An 18,587-nucleotide genomic window follows, 5' to 3' on the forward strand; every position below is an offset into this window, starting at 1 on the left:
TCTCACGTTCACACTGCCTGTGTTTTCTTTGGTTGTCATAAGGACCCACATATGATCATGCTGGGTTTCCTGCCTGATGGTCTTGATGGGATTAAACTGGTGCAGACCATATAAATGAATCTCTGTTTTCTGCTCTCTCAGCCAATGATGCTGATGAAAAGGAGTAAGCTGCAAAGAAGCTCAACCTGTTTAATTGTGCTTCGCTCACTTAAAAAGGGGGGATGTCACATGTGCCTCTTCTTCTTCTTCTCTGCATATTCAGACATACAAGATACACAAGCTGACTTCAAAAATGAAGTCTGCTTGATATGATGCTTCAACAAAAACACCCAGAAATAAACTGCTTTTCAAATCAAGGATATTTATTATTTTTGAATCATTTGTGGCCCATATGAGCCACAAACCTAAACAAAGGGTTTCATTCCAAAAAACAGCCCCGATCCGAGAACGCGTCTGATATCTGCATGTAGTTTCCCACAGTTAGGATGGTGGATATGCTGTTCTGGAATGAAACTCTTCAGAAACTGAGAGTACAAAAGAAGCTCATTGCACAGTGTTACAATACAGGAGAAAGAAAGTTGCATTAATGGTGACAGAGTGAAAAATACCTCGTCAACCAGTAAATCTCGAGAGGCACATTTTGGGTTTAAAGAGAACCACTGGCTACGTTCACACACGCACATCGAATAACTTCAACGAGTGGGTTTAATCTCCCGTCTCATTCCCGGAGGAGCTACAGGGAATGATTTCCCATCAGGCTGACTCAGCTGAATCACTGCTCTCTGAATAATGAAACAATACATTCAGAAAAAAGAATCTTTTCAAGGTGAAATCTGCTGTTCAGTCTGAGAACTGATGATTCATCGTGTAAACAGCATGTGATCATCCACCGTGGGAGGCCAGTGGTCCCACTGTTTCACAAACCTCGTCTCACAAACAAAAAGCAGAAATTAATTCTGGGTCATAATTGACAGGACGAAAAAAATCTCTTTTTTTAGCCTAAAATTTGATGATTTTATTTAAAGTGACCCAAAATACACCCAAATGAAAGTATTTCATATTTTTGTACAGGTGCTACGAACGCTCAGGCTGCTCTGGGTTCGCCCCGAGGTGGAGCAGTGAGGCTCCCAACAAAGAGAACGGTTGTTGTAGTTGAACCTGTGACTCTGTAGCCGCCGTGTCGGTCTGCACTGTTTATGAGACGGTGGTGACAGAGCTCCTTGTAATGAGAATGCTCCGTGTTCCCACATTTGCCAGGTTCCTGCGGGGACAGGCTGGTCTTTGAAGGAAAGTTCCAAACAGTGGAATTGTAAACAGCATCAGAGTGATCATACACGAGGAAGAGAGGTCAAACAGAGGTCAGAGGGCGCACTGACACAGGCACAAGATCTGATCTGGGAGGCGGAGCTGTGTGGTGGTTGGCATTGTGGGTTACCAAGGTTTACGTGACATTGTGACAGTAAAGATGATGTACAACATAAGAAATACCCTCCCTGCTAAATATTAATCCTGAATATATGAATGTCAGACCAGCTGTTCATACCTCCTGATACTTCAAAACTGGCTGTATCATTAAAAGTGTCCCTGTGCACTCGCAGGCTAATTATAGTAACGTCTGTGCTCACGCGTTTGAAACATGAAGCATGTGCACATGCACTAATCATCTGAACGTCCCTGCACAGGGCGTTCGAGTGCTCGTATGCAATGTTATGCAGAGCTTCTGACGTTTACAGTTGTCAGGTTTCCGGTGTGAGGTCTAAATATGTTTGGTAAATGTAATGTTATCTCAGCCAAGACTAACAGGTATGTTACTGGTAATCTCACAGAGTAACTTAATAAACATTAACCCTGGAAGTAGCCAGCTGCAACATGACCAAACATGCACACCTTAGATTAAACAACACCTGATCCTTTCCTGTCACTTCAGTGTTGGAATAGTAACAAAAGAAAAGACCAGAACCCACCAACACCTCCACCCCCACCAAGCACTGCTCCAGGTAGGTTGTGGCTGTTAAGCTTGTGGGTCAGGACTTAATCAAAGGTCCACTATCAGCAATGTGGCATAATCTGTTTTGACCCCTGTTCACCTTCCAACACAAGCATCTTTAAGAAGACGATTCTTGGTTTAAAACTTAAATTCAAACAAACATCAGTGCTGAGCAGACGTTTTGGTCCCCGATCCACAAAACACTGAGAACACAGAAAGTAAAAAAGTGACAGCAGTGGCTCTCCACAAGACTGATCAGAAAGAGTGGGATCCACGGGGACGCCCTCTGAAAACAAACCACAGAAGCTTACATTGTTGCTGAAAAGGCCACACACCACAAGGCGGCCCCAGATGTCCAGCCCACAGCTGATTGGTGCACAGAGCGTGGGTACAACAGGAGAGGAACGTCCCTTAAATATGCAGAGAACAGAGAAATCCAACACAAACCATGAAACAAATAAAAACAAAAGTACACAGGTAAACGTTTCGTACCATCAGTACAGACTCGAGCTGTTCTCGAGTCTGTAGCAGTCGAGTTCATCTGCTAACAGTCAGGCTTCACTTGTTGATCTTACTAGACATGGTGGCAGACACAATCCCCAAAATATATTCCACATAAAAGACATGTTTTTAATTTTTCACTGAAGGCCTCTGACTGATGCTGGGCTGCAGAGTCCACCAGTTAAGGTTTCTTCAGGTTTGTGGGCGATGGCTGGTGATTTCCTGCTCCAGTGAACAAGACCAGCAGTGCTTTGGTGCAAATGATGCAGGTCACAATCGCTACACAAAAACAGAAATTTAACGAGTACGGTGTGGTTTGCATGTAGAAATAAACAGGAACAATTTTTAAACCCTCGTGTAGATTAAAAGTTTCATCCAGGATGTGAAGTTAAGGAATGTGCTGACCAGCAACAGGGAGCACCGCCAGTACAACAAGGCTTAAGGGCATTAGAGACGGAGAAGTGGCACGCTTTCAGTCGCCCACGTCGCTGTCCTGATCTCCTATGAGCCACAGGAAGTGAAAGCTGAGTGCCAGCAGGGCGGTGCCCAACAAGTCCCCTAGCGCCGTCAGGTAAGGGATGGAGAAACTGTCTGGGTCTTTGCCGCTCCTCCATATTGAGTGCACCATCCAGTCTGCTATACACAACAACAGGAGTACCTAGAAGAAGAGAAGAGAAGGATTAGAAAGCAGCTTTGATCGAGAGCGTGCAGGAAGTATACACGCATACCCAGGTGGGCTCACTGAGACAAACATGCAGCAGAAAATCTATCATCCCTGTCAGGATAATATGAACGATGGTAAACCCGCGTCTCTGTTTTCTTGCTACGATTACAGGATTAGAACGTACTTGTGGGGTCTTTACCTTACAATACAAGTGCCTCGAGGCAACTGTTGTTGTGATTATATAAATATTAGTGCTGTCAAAATTAACGTGTTAATATTAATCCGCCATCACGGGCAACAGGATTACAATTTTTAACACACCTGGAGTGCAGAGCGACTCAGAATCCCTGCAATGTTTCTATAAAGGCATTTCGGGCAGTTTGTCCAAGTAGAGTCAGCTGCGCACATGCGCACGGGGCAGCTGGTGTGTAGTGACGGCCAGCTGCACCAATCAACTCGATGTGGAAGATGATAAACGCGCTTCGGCCCTCTCCGTGGGAAATTTAGCATTAAAAAATAAGAGGGAACAGTCGACCCACATAAGGTATTTTGCACGTTGTGCAAGAAGGAATTCTGTTTTCACCGAAGCGCTTCCAGCTTAAAATATCACATTGACTCGAAGCACACGTTAGCCAGGATGCTGCTAGCACTTTGGCTAACGCCTCACCCAGCTTGGACACTCGCGGAGCATCGGGGCCTCAGGAAGTCGACCTCGGACACATCGACTGACGCCACGCGGAACAAACTGCAGACCTGTTAACATCACTGAGAACCTTTACACAGCTTTGGTTCCTCGTTCAAGCACGTGAAGCCTCCCCAAGACAGACAGAGAGAGGATACATGTTTACAGAGTTTTTACATGAATGTTCAACATGTTAAGTGCGATGTTTGCCCTTTTTTCTCGAGTCTGTTTGCGCATGCAAAATGAAACGTGATTAATATAGAATAAAAATAAATGATGTTTAATCATTAATCCAAATTAATCCACAGTTCCCCTGTGATCAGTCTGCATAAACATTTTAATAGTTTGACAGCACTAATATATATATTAGTGTATACTTCCCTATTAGTATCTTGTAACTGCATAAATGTCAGTTACAAGCTTAAATATAAAGTTGAAAAAATGTAATTACAGCCAGGCTATTGATCAAGTAATTGCGATTAAGCGCGATTAATTACAGAAAATTGTGAGATTAATTAGTTAATTTTTTTAATCTATTGACAGCACTGATAAATATATTTAATTGAATAGGATGCGCATCACACTTAATGCCTGTGTTGCAAAATATATAACCTGATATTAAGCTGGAGATTCGTGCTGTTACTCCTTTTTGTCTAAAACTAAGATAACTAACTTGTATTTCTCAGCGTCAAACAACTCCATACAAAGTATAATTATACATGCATGCACACTTATTATTAGGACAGGACTGGCTATCACAGTGGTGAAAAACAGTGCAGCACGTAACTCAAATGTTCAAACTCTGAGTGAAGTGGCAAACATAACTGCACAGCAGCATGTTTGCATAGCTCCAGACTCTCAGACACGCTGCTTTCTAAACGGCAATATAATGTAGATAATAATCATAATTATGATAATGGCAATTTTGGGAAGTCTTGACTTTTCCTTCTTTCTTTTGACTTTCCAAGTAGTATTTTTCTTTTTCATAAGAAAGAGAAAAGCAACCTTAGAACTTTATACTTAAAAAGAAAGAGAAAGAAAATGAATAGGTGCTTTAAATGCCAAGCAGAGTAGCGTAAACACTTAAAACTGCAACCGCAACAAAGACGAGGAGGAGTAATGGACAGAGCAGCAGACCGAGAGACGAGTTCTTAGAGTGTTATTCATAATTCAAGTTTCCACACATGAAGTGGAACGGTGGCGAGAGGAAAAGAAAAGTCTATTAAAAGATAAGGACAGGTCTATAATTTAAGAGGAAATGAGCTGTCCAAGTTGGCAGTGAAAACATTCGACAAACAAAGTATTCCAGACATTGATTGATACCATCATGCAAAGTAGGGATGATGATATCAGAAGAGGGGGGACGATTTGGTTATGACAATGATGTTTTGTGTTTAATAACATTAATGTATGAGTTCTGATAACCTGCTGACAGCCCGGCTTGTCTTTGGCTGTGATGGAACATCTGATACGGTTAAACAATGCGTTCTCCTGCTTTCACATCTAATAATCTTCAGTCATGACCCTGCAAAGCGTCTCTCAGGTAAATAACAAGCTTTCAAACCTATTCACAAGCACGGGCGTTGTCACTTTGTCTTTCATTCATGGTGACAGGGCAGCACATCCTCTCAGCTGCTGAAACTGTTGCCTTTGAACCATCCTGGATCTAAAAATGCCGACTACACTATCATTTACAGTTCACAGCTTAGCTTTGGTTTTCAGGCGGGAGGGGAAGGAGAGGCGCTTGTGTGCAAAGGGGGCCGCGTTTTTTTTACAAATGAGACACATCCAAGTTAAAAATGCGATTAACCAAATGAAAGATGAAAAAAGGAACTCCAGCAGAGTGTCGATCCATCAAGCAGTCTCGACCACAGCATCTGTACCTGGTTCCTTAATCATGCCTGAGTGAAGGGGGATGATTTGTCTACACAAAGAAGCTGTTTGATCTCTGGAGATGGCCATGTTCGACTGCGACGGTCCACGTACACAGGTGAAAGACACAAAAATTATGCTGTTCTCATATTGTTCCCCTGCCGCTGGGCATAGACCTCGGCTGGTTTCGTACAGCTGCCTTCTATTTATTTAGCATACCTCTCCGAGCGGCTGCCCAAGCCTCTGAGTCTTTGCTTGGCAGTTTCCAAGGCCTCAGGTCAGCCTGCTGCACTTCTTAGGCAGCTTCTTCCGCAGCTCCCATAGTTGGCTACTTTTCCCTGTGCTAACTTGATCTTGGCCTCTAGTCTCCTTCTCCATGGAGGGTACTGCTCCTTAAGGCTGTCCATCTTATAGCCAAGCATCTCACTGATCACTGCTAGCGTGGTCAAGATCAGCTGATTAGCCTCAGTGATGGTTGCAGCAGGGATCATCCACAGTGCTGCATCCACAACTTCAAGTAGACCTTCTGAGGGTACGTGATGCAGTGTTGGTAACCGGCTACAGAGGGTCCAGGTTTCCACCTTCGCAATGATCCTATCTTTCAGGTCAGTTCCTCTTGCACTCAACGCTCCTCCTTCCATCGTTCTTGGGGCTTGGGACTCAATCTTGGGTTGGAGTAATGATCCCCCCCCCCGTCCCTGAGAGCAGTCCCTTCTTCCGAATGTTGGAGCACTGAGCTACTATTTGTTGGGAGCACTGCAATTTTAAATTCCTGTGTATGATCTGTACATACAACGAAGCAAGGAACATGGAGGCTTGCAGAAAACTCTTCCTTCCATAGGCTGACAGGTCTCAGCCAGACTGGGTTGTCTTGTTGTTAATAACAGCACTCTCTCAGGACAAAATGTAAGTTTAACTTTCTCTTTGCTTTGTAGCACTGTGGGTTTTTGACAGCAGCTTTCAGTTGTGCTACATGGACACACCTGCTCATGTCCAACTAAAGTGAATACAAGCTTTCCAAGGCGTGGTACAGACTAAACTGTATGAGTGCAACCTGAGAGTCTTTGCTTCAGTAAAAATGTCAGACTTTACTTTTATTTTGGACCATTTGCATAAAATGCAATGACTGACTGACTCGTCTCCAAGCCTTGAAACTCTTGAATGACTGGAGGTCTGCCAAGAAGGACTCTTTATGTTTAGTTTGTGCAGTTGCTGGTGCTTTGCTTCAAAGAACTATGATGAGTTGTAATGTTGCAAACACAGAGGAATTATGAGATTAAGAGACAATTCAGGACGCTGCTGGAATCACTGAATATCTTTCATGTAAATCCTTTAATCCTGTAAATAATTGGACGTTGCTTGTTACCAGACAGAAAGTATGGACGACTGAAAGTGTTTCTTCTGATACTGGTGAGGCAATAAAAAGACATGCAAACACTGTAAGGTGGTCTGTAATGACTACAACAAAGACTTGTGCTAAAGTCACTCATATATTTATACCTGCACATTTCTCAAATCATCCAGCATACTGAGCACAAAAACAGACTTTCACGTAACACCGAACACATCCCAGACTTTGACATGAATAGATGTTCTGAAATAATCAATGTTTAATCATCTCTGAGAGGTAAGGTTATACTGTGTTGTTGATATGTGCGCGGAGCTGTTACGTAGACATCTTTTTGCTTATTCATGGTTACATCTCTGAGCCCCTTTTTTCTCTGCAGCTCAGCTAAATATGCAACATATATACAGTATATATGGAACCCTGTGCTCAAAGAAACCTGCAAATCCTGCAGTGATACAAACAGTATCACTTGAAGCCACTTTATTAGATACTCTAGTATTTATCATCTGGGCAAACATAATTGGATTTTGCTGTATTCTACAGTAGTGCTCAGTGAAATGCTTGATTTGTGGACCATTGCAAGCTGCTTTATTGAGCCATTATTGAATAATCTTTTCTTTTTCCAGGCTATAACAAAATTAAGTTTGAGAATGACTTGAATACACGGACTTGGGTATTTTATTATAGCATTTCATTTGAATTCATCTGTTTTGAATTAGAAGATTTAAAGGGGAAGTCATTTAATACAAAAGTACACTGAAAGATCTTTTTTAAGTGGCAAATACGATAAATTTAAGAGAGCTTATTGTATCTGGGAGCATTTCTTATATTCAATATTTTCTCCTCAGCATAAATCAGCTTTCTTTATGATGCACCTGGCCACAGGTCTGTAGGGATATACAGCCGTGGTGCATGGTGCATGTCTACTCATTTTAACCCTTATAACCTCATACGTACAAGAAAGCTTTATGGTCTTCATTTAGGATTAAAAACATAAATCAATTTTGCTGATCTGTCAAAATCAAAATCACGTTTTTGGTCAGGATGACTTTTTTATGACTAACTTCAAACATCCATATCTTGGGAAACATGGATATAATTTTAGTAGCTGAATTCCATCAAATGAGTGTAACAGAAACACAGCAACAGAAATTAGCATGGCTGCTTTAGATCTTTTATTTTTGGAACCTTTTTTAAACCTTTATTACCAGCATCATGTTCTACATGTGATTCTCCACTGAGCTTATCGTAAAGCATAGAGCTGAGCCCAAGCTAACTGTTGTGTGCTGTTGAATGCAAACCGAATGACTGTCTCTGCAGTGATTAATAACCGTTCCACATCTTCACTTATTGTACACCAACCTTGTGAGATTGATCTTTTTCACCAGTGCCTCCCTGCTAGTCATCCTGCTCAAGCTGCACTTAAAAATAGGTGACCTTGAGCTTTTTGGGAGGGAAGAAACCATGCAAGAGTGTACTTGACTTACAACCACAGAAAAGAAGAAGAGCTTAATAGTAAACGTTTTTTACAATGATTTTCTATTCACAATTGTGGAAGCCAAAATCACGTCTGAAAGTAAGCTGGTTCTACCTCAACATTACAATACTAGCCATACTTGGCTTTTGGAGCAAGGAGTGATCATATATTTATATGTATTGGGGACAGATACAGTGGGGCAAAAAAGTATTTAGTCAGCCACCGATTGTGCAAGTTCCCCCACCTAAAATGATGACAGAGGTCAGTAATTTGCACCAGAGGTACACTTCAACTGTGAGAGACAGAATGTGAAAAAAAATCCATGAATCCACATGGTAGGATTTGTAAAGAATTTATTTGTAAATCAGGGTGGAAAATAAGTATTTGGTCAATAAGAAAAATACAACTCAATACTTTGTAACATAACCTTTGTTGGCAATAACAGAGGTCAAACGTTTACTATAGGTCTTTACCAGGTTTGCACACACAGTAGCTGGTATTTTGGCCCATTCCTCCATGCAGATCTTCTCGAGAGCAGTGATGTTTTGGGGCTGTCGCCGAGCAACACGGACTTTCAACTCCCGCCACAGATTTTCTATGGGGTTGAGGTCTGGAGACTGGCTAGGCCACTCCAGGACTTTCAAATGCTTCCTACGGAGCCACTCCTTTGTTGCCCGGGCGGTGTGTTTTGGATCATTGTCATGTTGGAAGACCCAGCCTCGTTTCATCTTCAAAGTTCTCACTGATGGAAGGAGGTTTTGGCTCAAAATCTCACGATACATGGCCCCATTCATTCTGTCCTTAACACGGATCAGTCGTCCTGTCCCCTTGGCAGACAAACAGCCCCATAGCATGATGTTTCCACCCCCATGCTTCACAGTAGGTATGGTGTTCTTGGGATGCAACTCAGTATTCTTCTTCCTCCAAACACGACGAGTTGAGTTTATACCAAAAAGTTCTACTTTGGTTTCATCTGACCACATGACATTCTCCCAATCCTCTGCTGTATCATCCATGTGCTCTCTGGCAAACTTCAGACGGGCCTGGACATGCACTGGCTTCAGCAGCGGAACACGTCTGGCACTGCGGGATTTGATTCCCTGCCGTTGTAGTGTGTTACTGATGGTGACCTTTGTTACTTTGGTCCCAGCTCTCTGCAGGTCATTCACCAGGTCCCCCCGTGTGGTCCTGGGATCTTTACTCACCGTTCTCATGATCATTTTGACCCCACGGGATGAGATCTTGCGTGGAGCCCCAGATCGAGGGAGATTATCAGTGGTCTTGTATGTCTTCCATTTTCTGATGATTGCTCCCACAGTTGATTTTTTCACACCAAGCTGCTTGCCTATTGTAGATTCACTCTTCCCAGTCTGGTGCAGGTCTACAATACTTTTCCTGGTGTCCTTCGAAAGCTCTTTGGTCTTGGCCATGGCGGAGTTTGGAGTCTGACTGTTTGAGGCTGTGGACAGGTGTCTTTTATACAGATGATGAGTTCAAACAGGTGCCATTCATACAGGTAACGAGTGGGGGACAGAAAAGCTTCTTACAGAAGACGTTACAGGTCTGTGAGAGCCAGAGATTTTCCTTGTTTGAGGTGACCAAATACTTATTTTCCACCCTGATTTACAAATAAATTCTTTACAAATCCTACCATGTGGATTCATGGATTTTTTTTTCACATTCTGTCTCTCACAGTTGAAGTGTACCTCTGGTGCAAATTACTGACCTCTGTCATCATTTTAAGTGGGGGAACTTGCACAATCGGTGGCTGACTAAATACTTTTTTGCCCCACTGTATCATCACCCCCACCTGAGATTAGGTACCAAGCCCCAAGAGCGAAGGAAGAAAGTGTTGACTGCAAGAGGAACTGACCTGAAAGCGTTAAACTTGGATCCTCCGTTGCCGGTTTCCAAGACTACGTGAAGTACAGACAGATCATCTACTAGATGATGTGAATGCAGCACTACGGACCTACCTACCGCTACCATTACAGAGACTAACCAGCTGATCTGCACTACAGCAGCAGAGATCAGTGAGATGCTTGGCTACGAGTTGAACAGCCACAAGGAGCAATATCCTCCATGGAGGAGACTAGAGGCCAAGATCACAGTAGCATGGATGGAGGTTAGCCAACTATTGGAGCTGCAGAAAGGTGTGATGAAGAAGGTGCCTAATAAGTACAGCAAGCTGTCCATACCTGAAACCTTTGAGACTGCCAAGCAACGACTCACAGCCGCAAGGTACACAAGAGATATCGAAGGCAGGAGAATAAACCAGCTGTTCTCCACAGAACCATCCAAGGTGTACTCTCAGTGGCAGGGGAACAATATGAGAACAGCACCACCAAGGCTGGAGGCAGAACAATACTGGAAGACCATATGGGAGAAGGACACAACCCATAACGGCAATGCTCAGTGGCTAGTGGATCTAAGAGCAGACCACAGCGACCTCCCTGAACAGGGTCCAGTAGCCATCACAGTGGCAGATATCCAAGAAAGGGTCTCCAGTATGAAGAGTTGGACAGCACCAGGGCCCGACATGGTTCACGCTTACTGGCTGTAGAAGCTGACTGCACTCCACGAGCGTCTGGCAGCATAAATGAACCAGCTGCTAGTTGACGAGAGACACCTGGAATGGCTAACCGAAGGTCGGACGGTCCTGATCCCCAAAGGACCCCCAGAAGGGACCGGTCCCCTCCAACTACCGACCAATAACCTGCCTCAGTCCTACATGGAAGCTCCTGTCAGGCATCATATGGGCTAAGATGAACAGGCACATGGCTCTTACTGCAAGCCTGATAAGCAACATGCATCCAGAGATGATCTGGATGCATGTTACAGAGGCACATATAAATGACATTAGATTTATATGTCTGTATCAAATCAATGCCATAGGAACGTTGTAACCACAAACCCTTCTAAAACCTTATGCCCTAACCTGATATGCACCTCCCTTATAATGTATGTGCTGTTGATGCAGCCTGCTCAGAAACCGGCAACAGCATTTCCACTTGTGTAGTCTCTACATAGATCCAGCACAGAGGAGCATTAGTAGGGCTGTGTGATATGACCAGAATCTCATCTCCCGATATCAGACATCTATCGTCCGATAACGATATAAATCACACAAATGTAACATTTTCTGTAAATTCTGTGAATCTCGGGCAGGTGAAGTGTTTCCAGCTGGGCGTCATGTAGCTGAGTCGAGTGTTTTAACCGATGCATGAAACGACACATTTTTAGACATAAGTTGTAACGGCGCCGTTTTCTTTGTGAGTATTTATTACACGGCGTGCTGCGGGGAGAAGCCTGTTCTAACGTTTGAGTCTAAGGTTTATTTTTTAGCACCTGGCGGCTCTTTTTTACTTCTCATCCGTAAATAATCTGCTCTTTCACGTGATTCAGTTTATTTTGAAAAGTCTCAACAGGATCTTGAGCTTTATTGTGAAAGGTTTATGTGGAACGTAAACAAGCGGACACGCGATGGTTTTACCGTCGTTGTTGCTAACGACAACGCATGAAAACAGGCGCTTGTCCGTCCGTAGTGTGGTTATATTAAATATAAGAGAAAGAGAGAACTTTAAGAAATGAATATAGCCACTACAGTGACATCAGAACCATGAAAAAATATTGCTGTAAACAGTTTATTTTGCAACACCACGAAACAAACGATAGCGTAAAATGAAACGATAGATGTTTTTATATCGTCATCCGATATACATCGTTACATCGAACAGCCCTAGGCATCAGTGCTAAATTTTACAATAAAATACGTGAATTTCATTCACCCAGCAGCCGGGTGCTTGCTTTTTTTTTTGCCTGTCCCGTTTGGTTCTTTTGCCATCAGAATTATTGTCTAAAGCCAAAGAAATTTACTTTACCAAATGGACCATCCCAGCCTTGCCGTATTGGTCTATTTGATTCACCTTTTATTGTTCATTTTATTTTCATTTGCTGAACACGGGACAGACTTGACTGGGGAAAAGAAACGGGCGAAAGAAAGAGGGAAAGAAAAAGAGCAGGGAAGAGGGACGGGGATAAAGCCGGGTGCTTGCAACTTATCTGTGCCAGCAGCCACAACCCTAACTTTAAGCATTTATAAAGTTTAATAGTGTGATTTATTAAAAAGCAGTGGTCTTGAGTACAGTTGTTATGATACACTTTAACATGGAAGTCTAAAGGGACTGACTCTTGGAGCCAGCCTCAAGAAGCTATTCGGCACGTCTCTACAGGCGTAATCTTTCAACCCCAAAGTTGCTGCTGGCTTTGTTTGTTTTTGGATTCACGTTTCAGCTGTCGCTCACATCACACAGCAGTCAAAGCCAAATCGGGAAATAAAATCTGCTTTGTTTTGGTGTTTTGATGACGATGATGCTGATTTCACATCTGAGAGCGTTGAGCTGTCTACTGAGCACATTCAGAAACACTCCTCTGTATTTTGCCTCTAGGCAACCTTTCACAGCAATTACTCTATTAAACTAGCAAAATACGATCCTGCTGCTGCTGAGCACTGCCTGACAGACACCCTGACTGCATTTGAGCTGACACTTATACTGGTGTACTTGATAGGAAAATGTCATGCGGACCTCAGAAAGCCTGGCCATACTGTCTTTTGATGCATGCGTGAAGCTGACTGGTTTGTGGACCAAACGCTTGCTGACAGATGAGAGCCCAAACTACGTTGAGTTGGATAAGATCTGACACTCACTGGAATAATGAGATCATGTCTTCAGAGTAAGAGATGGTTACCTCAGTTATTATTGATTCATGTTTTCCTGTGTACTACCTCTGTGTTATCCAGGAACTTGGCTTCCATTAACATTATCATAGACATGCATATGCTTCACTATTAAACTTTGTTTAACCTCATCAGACAAAGTTGCTCCAATCCCAATCTGTCAAACTCTCTACTTTCCCTTCACACCACCACTGACTGCACCGTGTTGCCTTAGTTTATTCAGTATTGCCTCATTCTTATACTGGATATGCTGTGGGCTAACATTAAATCGTGCTGTCTTGTGTGATTTGTTTATGTTTTCATGCTTCATCTCTTGCCATGTTCCAGGCTTTTTTTTTAATCCCTATGGATTTATGTAAAATTATTAATCACCGTGCGCCAAAACATGCACAACCCCATTCTTCCTTCCTAACTAGTGACTGTACTGTGAAGCAGGCAGAGATAGCACAATGAGTCGGGCTATTTTGCAGGAATGTTTCAATTTCTCCCCTTATTTTCTCTGCTTTCACTTTCAATGGAACGCTATCAAACTGTACCATGTGCAGTTTCTGCTTATCACTGCTATTAAAGAAGCAGACTGCTACAGTTAAAGTAGAACTGAATGACATTATCAAATTCTGCCATGTTACACACTTTTTTTGGGGGTCTCGCGCTGCATCGAATGTAGGAGAAAATTTGGAACGACATTGGAAGGTGTGGGAAAAATAAGTCCATATTGAATCTCAACTGGGTATTCGCACAGCCAGTTTGAATTGAGCATTTATTTCTTTAAAAAGACTTACTGGCAAAAACCAAATGAAATGTATCCGTGTGGGTAATGTGGTTTCAGTTTCCGATGTGCAGTGAGTGCATCGGGGTCTTTTACGAGCACTGACCAAGGCTACTTTTTTCTCAGAGCCAGTGCAGAAACGATCTACTCCAAGTCATAAACAGTGTTAAAACTAATGTTCCTCATGCAATCAGATATTATGCATCTTTACAGTAGTAGCCAGCGCTCCCTTTACGACCTTAAAGTGTCACGCTTTTTTTGTACATGTGAGTTTGCTGGTGGGCATTGCATCATTTGCACTGGTCTGCATTACAGGCGGAGGCTCGCTGAAGGTGAAGCTACTATCCCCTGCTTATAATCCTCACACACCCACACATTAGTTTTCCAGCCCTGCAGACCTGCTCACTGACTGCAGCGCTTTGCTTCAATAGTTCTCAGTGTAAACACATGATCAGTTCACTGTGCTGTAAACCAACGCTGCTATTTGGAAGCCCCATGAGGTCATGTTTGACACGAGCAAAACAAGAGACAAAGCACACAGAAGTATTTGCTTATTCTCCCTATAAAAAATATTTGCTCTTTTTCGACAGTTTCCCTGCTCGTTCAGACGCCATCTGTAGTGGCTCCATGCGGCGCAGAACCACTGTTCAACTTGTATTAAACCTCCATCAGGTCATTTTTGTGGTCATATTTACAGGGAGTGCAGAATTATTAGGCAAATGAGTATTTTGTCCACATCATCCTCTTCATGCATGTTGTCTTACTCCAAGCTGTATAGGCTCGAAAGCCTACTACCAATTAAGCATATTAGGTGACGTGCATCTCTGTAATGAGAAGGGGTGTGGTCTAATGACATCAACACCCTATATCAGGTGTGCATAATTATTAGGCAACGTCCTTTCCTTTGGCAAAATGGGTCAAAAGAAGGACTTGACAGGCTCAGAAAAGTCAAAAATAGTGAGATATCTTGCAGAGGGATGCAGCAGTCTCAAAATTGCAAAGCTTCTGAAGCGTGATCATCGAACAATCAAGCGTTTCATTCAAAATAGTCAACAGGGTCGCAAGAAGCGTGTGGAAAAACCAAGGCGCAAAATAAGTGCCCATGAACTGAGAAAAGTCAAGCGTGCAGCTGCCAAGATGCCACTTGCCACCAGTTTGGCCATATTTCAGAGCTGCAACATCACTGGAGTGCCCAAAAGCACAAGGTGTGCAATACTCAGAGACATGGCCAAGGTAAGAAAGGCTGAAAGACGACCACCACTGAACAAGACACACAAGCTGAAACGTCAAGACTGGGCCAAGAAATATCTCAAGACTGGTTTTTCTAAGGTTTTATGGACTGATGAAATGAGAGTGAGTCTTGATGGGCCAGATGGATGGGCCCGTGGCTGGATTGGTAAAGGGCAGAGAGCTCCAGTCCCACTCAGACGCCAGCAAGGTGGAGGTGGAGTACTGGTTTGGGCTGGTATCATCAAAGATGAGCTTGTGGGGCCTTTTCGGGTTGAGGATGGAGTCAAGCTCAACTCCCAGTCCTACTGCCAGTTTCTGGAAGACACCTTCTTCAAGCAGTGGTACAGGAAGAAGTCTGCATCCTTCAAGAAAAACATGATTTTCATGCAGGACAATGCTCCATCACAGGCGTCCAAGTACTCCACAGCGTGGCTGGCAAGAAAGGGTATAAAAGAAGAAAAACTAATGACATGGCCTCCTTGTTCACCTGATCTGAACCCCATTGAGAACCTGTGGTCCATCATCAAATGTGAGATTTACAAGGAGGGAAAACAGTACACCTCTCTGAACAGTGTCTGGGAGGCTGTGGTTGCTGCTGCACGCAATGTTGATGGTGAACAGATCAAAACACTGACAGAATCCATGGATGGCAGGCTTTTGAGTGTCCTTGCAAAGAAAGGTGGCTATATTGGTCGCTGATTTGTTTTTGTTTTGTTTTTGAATGTCAGAAATGTATATTTGTGAATGTGGAGATGTTATATTGGTGTCACTGGTTAACATAAATAATTGAAATGGGTATATATTTGTTTTTTGTTAAGTTGCCTAATAATTCTGCACTCCCTGTAGTCCCTTTAAGCTCCTTTTTTCTGATCTTCTTTCTAACTCTACTAGGTGCCCCACCATGCTACCAGTGTGTCATCAGCTGTGTCTGTCTGCTGTTTGGAGCACGGTGGCTTTTTTATTTTCTTCAAACGGCTGAGACACGAACGTGTGCAGGCACTGCAAACACAATGCAAACTGAATCATATGAATTTACTATTCAACATTTTCCTCTTGAATATTACAGAGTTTAGCATCCATCCATATGACGGTGTAAAATGATGATTAAATATGGCACGAGGAGAAACCTCGTGACAAAGCACACGTACTTCTGGGAGCCATTTCTGCATCTTACTTCAATAAACATTTGTACCCTAAAACACTTCCATCTATGAAGACGTGCAGAAAGACCCACACAAAGCAGGATTCAGCTCTTGAACAGATCAGTCATCTTCTTTGGTGACTTCAATGTGAAAAAGGCTGGATACAAACACTTTTTACTCCTGCAGTCCCGAGAGTCGTCTCTGCCATCTGATGTTCTATTTGGGACTGAAGGATCCTTAAAGCGGCTCTGCTCTTAATTGATTAGGAGAGTGTCCAATGCCTCAGTGGCCAGGATTACATCTTAATGTTCTGTGTCTGCATTAAAGATTTAGGGAAGCCTCAAAAAGCCTTTGGGCAGAGCAAGAGTCCGAGACACACACACGCATGCACATGCAAGCACACACACACACACGCATGCACATGCAAGCACACACACACACACACACGCACACACACACACACACGCACACGCGCACACACGCACACGCGAAGTCAATTCTTCGAATTCCAGACCTTAAAGACAGATCACGATGCACCTAAGAAGTGAAAGCAGCCAATCATAATTCAAGCTGCTCCTTCATAATTATCATACCTGCTGCCAAAACAAAATAAGATTCCTTCAGGCACCGCCTCAAACCACAACACTCACACACCTGCATCTCCACCTGCTGTTGAGGAAGACACAGACTCATCTTCCTTTTATATCTGACTCGGAATATTTTCACACAGGTTCACAGGTGTTGCTGTTTTCGCTGACCCTCTTAAATACAATTAACACAGCGGATTAAAAACATGCTATCATTTCTTCTGTTTAAACTTTGTAGATGTTGCAAAAAATCTGCTGATGCAAACTGAAGACATCAGGGTGAGCACTGATGTAGAGCCTTTGTACACTGATGAATGTGAGCCTAATATTTTGTCACTAAAGCGGCCTGTCGGACCACATATAGTCACTTTATACAGCTTTAAACAACTGGAATCACAGAGGAGCCTGAGCAATGCCTTTTTGTTGGTGTTGATAACAAAGCATTAAGGTCTGAGATGGGATTGCAAAAAGAGCCAGTGAGCTTAAATGCTTCATGTGGAAGGATTATTCTAGAATTCTTTACACTGGCTGTGTACTCACCTGCAGCATAGCAGCAGCTAGGTAGACAGACATAAAGATGGGCGTCAGGGTTGTGTGGCCACTCTTCATGAAGTGGATGGCGTAGAGGAAAATCAGGTGACCGGGGATGGCCGAAAGGAAGAGCATCTGTGCAGAACGATGATTGGCGCCTGAGAAAATACAAACAAGATGAAAACATTAGAGCTGAACGTGAGGGATCCAAAATACATTCTTCTATTCTTTATGAAAAACACACAGGCTGGTGACAAACTGTACCCGCTCACGCAGTCCACCAGCTGCCCCCACTGCTTCTTCCAAACACAGAGCTAATCTACGCCTGCAGGAGAGGGTCTCACAACGAACGAGCCAGGGGAATGGCTAAAAGCTCGTTTCAAAGTCTTCAGTTGAGCCTGATCATCATTCTGACACCATCATAAAACATGACATCCAAGCCTACTTTAAACACGTATACGTGTGTGTGTGTGTGTGTGTGTGTGTGTGTGTGTGTGTGTGTGTGTGTGTGTGTGTGTGTGTGTGTGTGTGTGTGTGTACTGACCTGTACCACAGAATGTGCGGCAGGGGTAGTAGCAGCCCTTGGCCTCATTGGGAACTTCCCCAGGAGCACAGTGGAAATGAAGGTGGGTGGAGATCCTGCTTGACTGAATAGCCACCAGGTTACCTCCAATACCTGCACGTTACAGAAAGCAGTTATCAACATAACTTCAACAACAGCATGAAGCTGAAACGAAACACTACTTTTCACTTTTCCTAAGTGAGAAGACATCAATATTTAAGAGTTCAAAAACCTGCTAACATATCTCCCAAAGCGTGGGTAGAGCAGACCACCAGCTGCTCCAGTCTGCATGCCATATATCCAAAGTTGTTCTCTGATGCAGCTATCAGAGTGTGAATGCTTGTATGAATGGGTGAATGAGGCATGTTTATAAAGTGCTTTCAGTGCTCCAGGGTAGAAAAGTCCTCTATAAGAATCAGTACCAAATATTATTTAGAGCCGCGCTCCCCAACCTTTGTTGCTCCACAGACGGTTTAATGTCAGACAATGTTTTCACG

General features: G+C 43.3%; 1 protein-coding gene across 4 annotated transcripts in view; it reads right to left on the reverse strand.

The window, feature by feature from the left end:
• Positions 1-344: 344 nt before the first annotated feature.
• Positions 345-18,587, reverse strand: part of slc41a2b (solute carrier family 41 member 2b) — a 37,119-nt gene continuing 18,876 nt past the window's right edge. For all 4 annotated transcript variants that reach the window (XM_085251679.1, XM_085251677.1, XM_085251678.1 and 1 more), the window contains exons 9-11: positions 18,073-18,204; positions 17,538-17,686; positions 345-3,146 (exon numbers count right to left, since the gene is read on the reverse strand). In XM_085251679.1, the coding sequence (XP_085107805.1) occupies positions 2,961-3,146; positions 17,538-17,686; positions 18,073-18,204 (467 nt within the window). In that variant the 3' untranslated portion in view covers positions 345-2,960. The remainder of the gene's footprint in view (positions 3,147-17,537; positions 17,687-18,072; positions 18,205-18,587) is intronic.

Source organism: Mchenga conophoros, linkage group LG17, assembly GCF_057382185.1.
Source record: "Mchenga conophoros isolate Kocher_MC1m ecotype Shallow Benthic linkage group LG17, M_conophoros_male_GT1.1, whole genome shotgun sequence".
Taxonomy (NCBI): Eukaryota; Metazoa; Chordata; class Actinopteri; order Cichliformes; family Cichlidae; genus Mchenga; species Mchenga conophoros.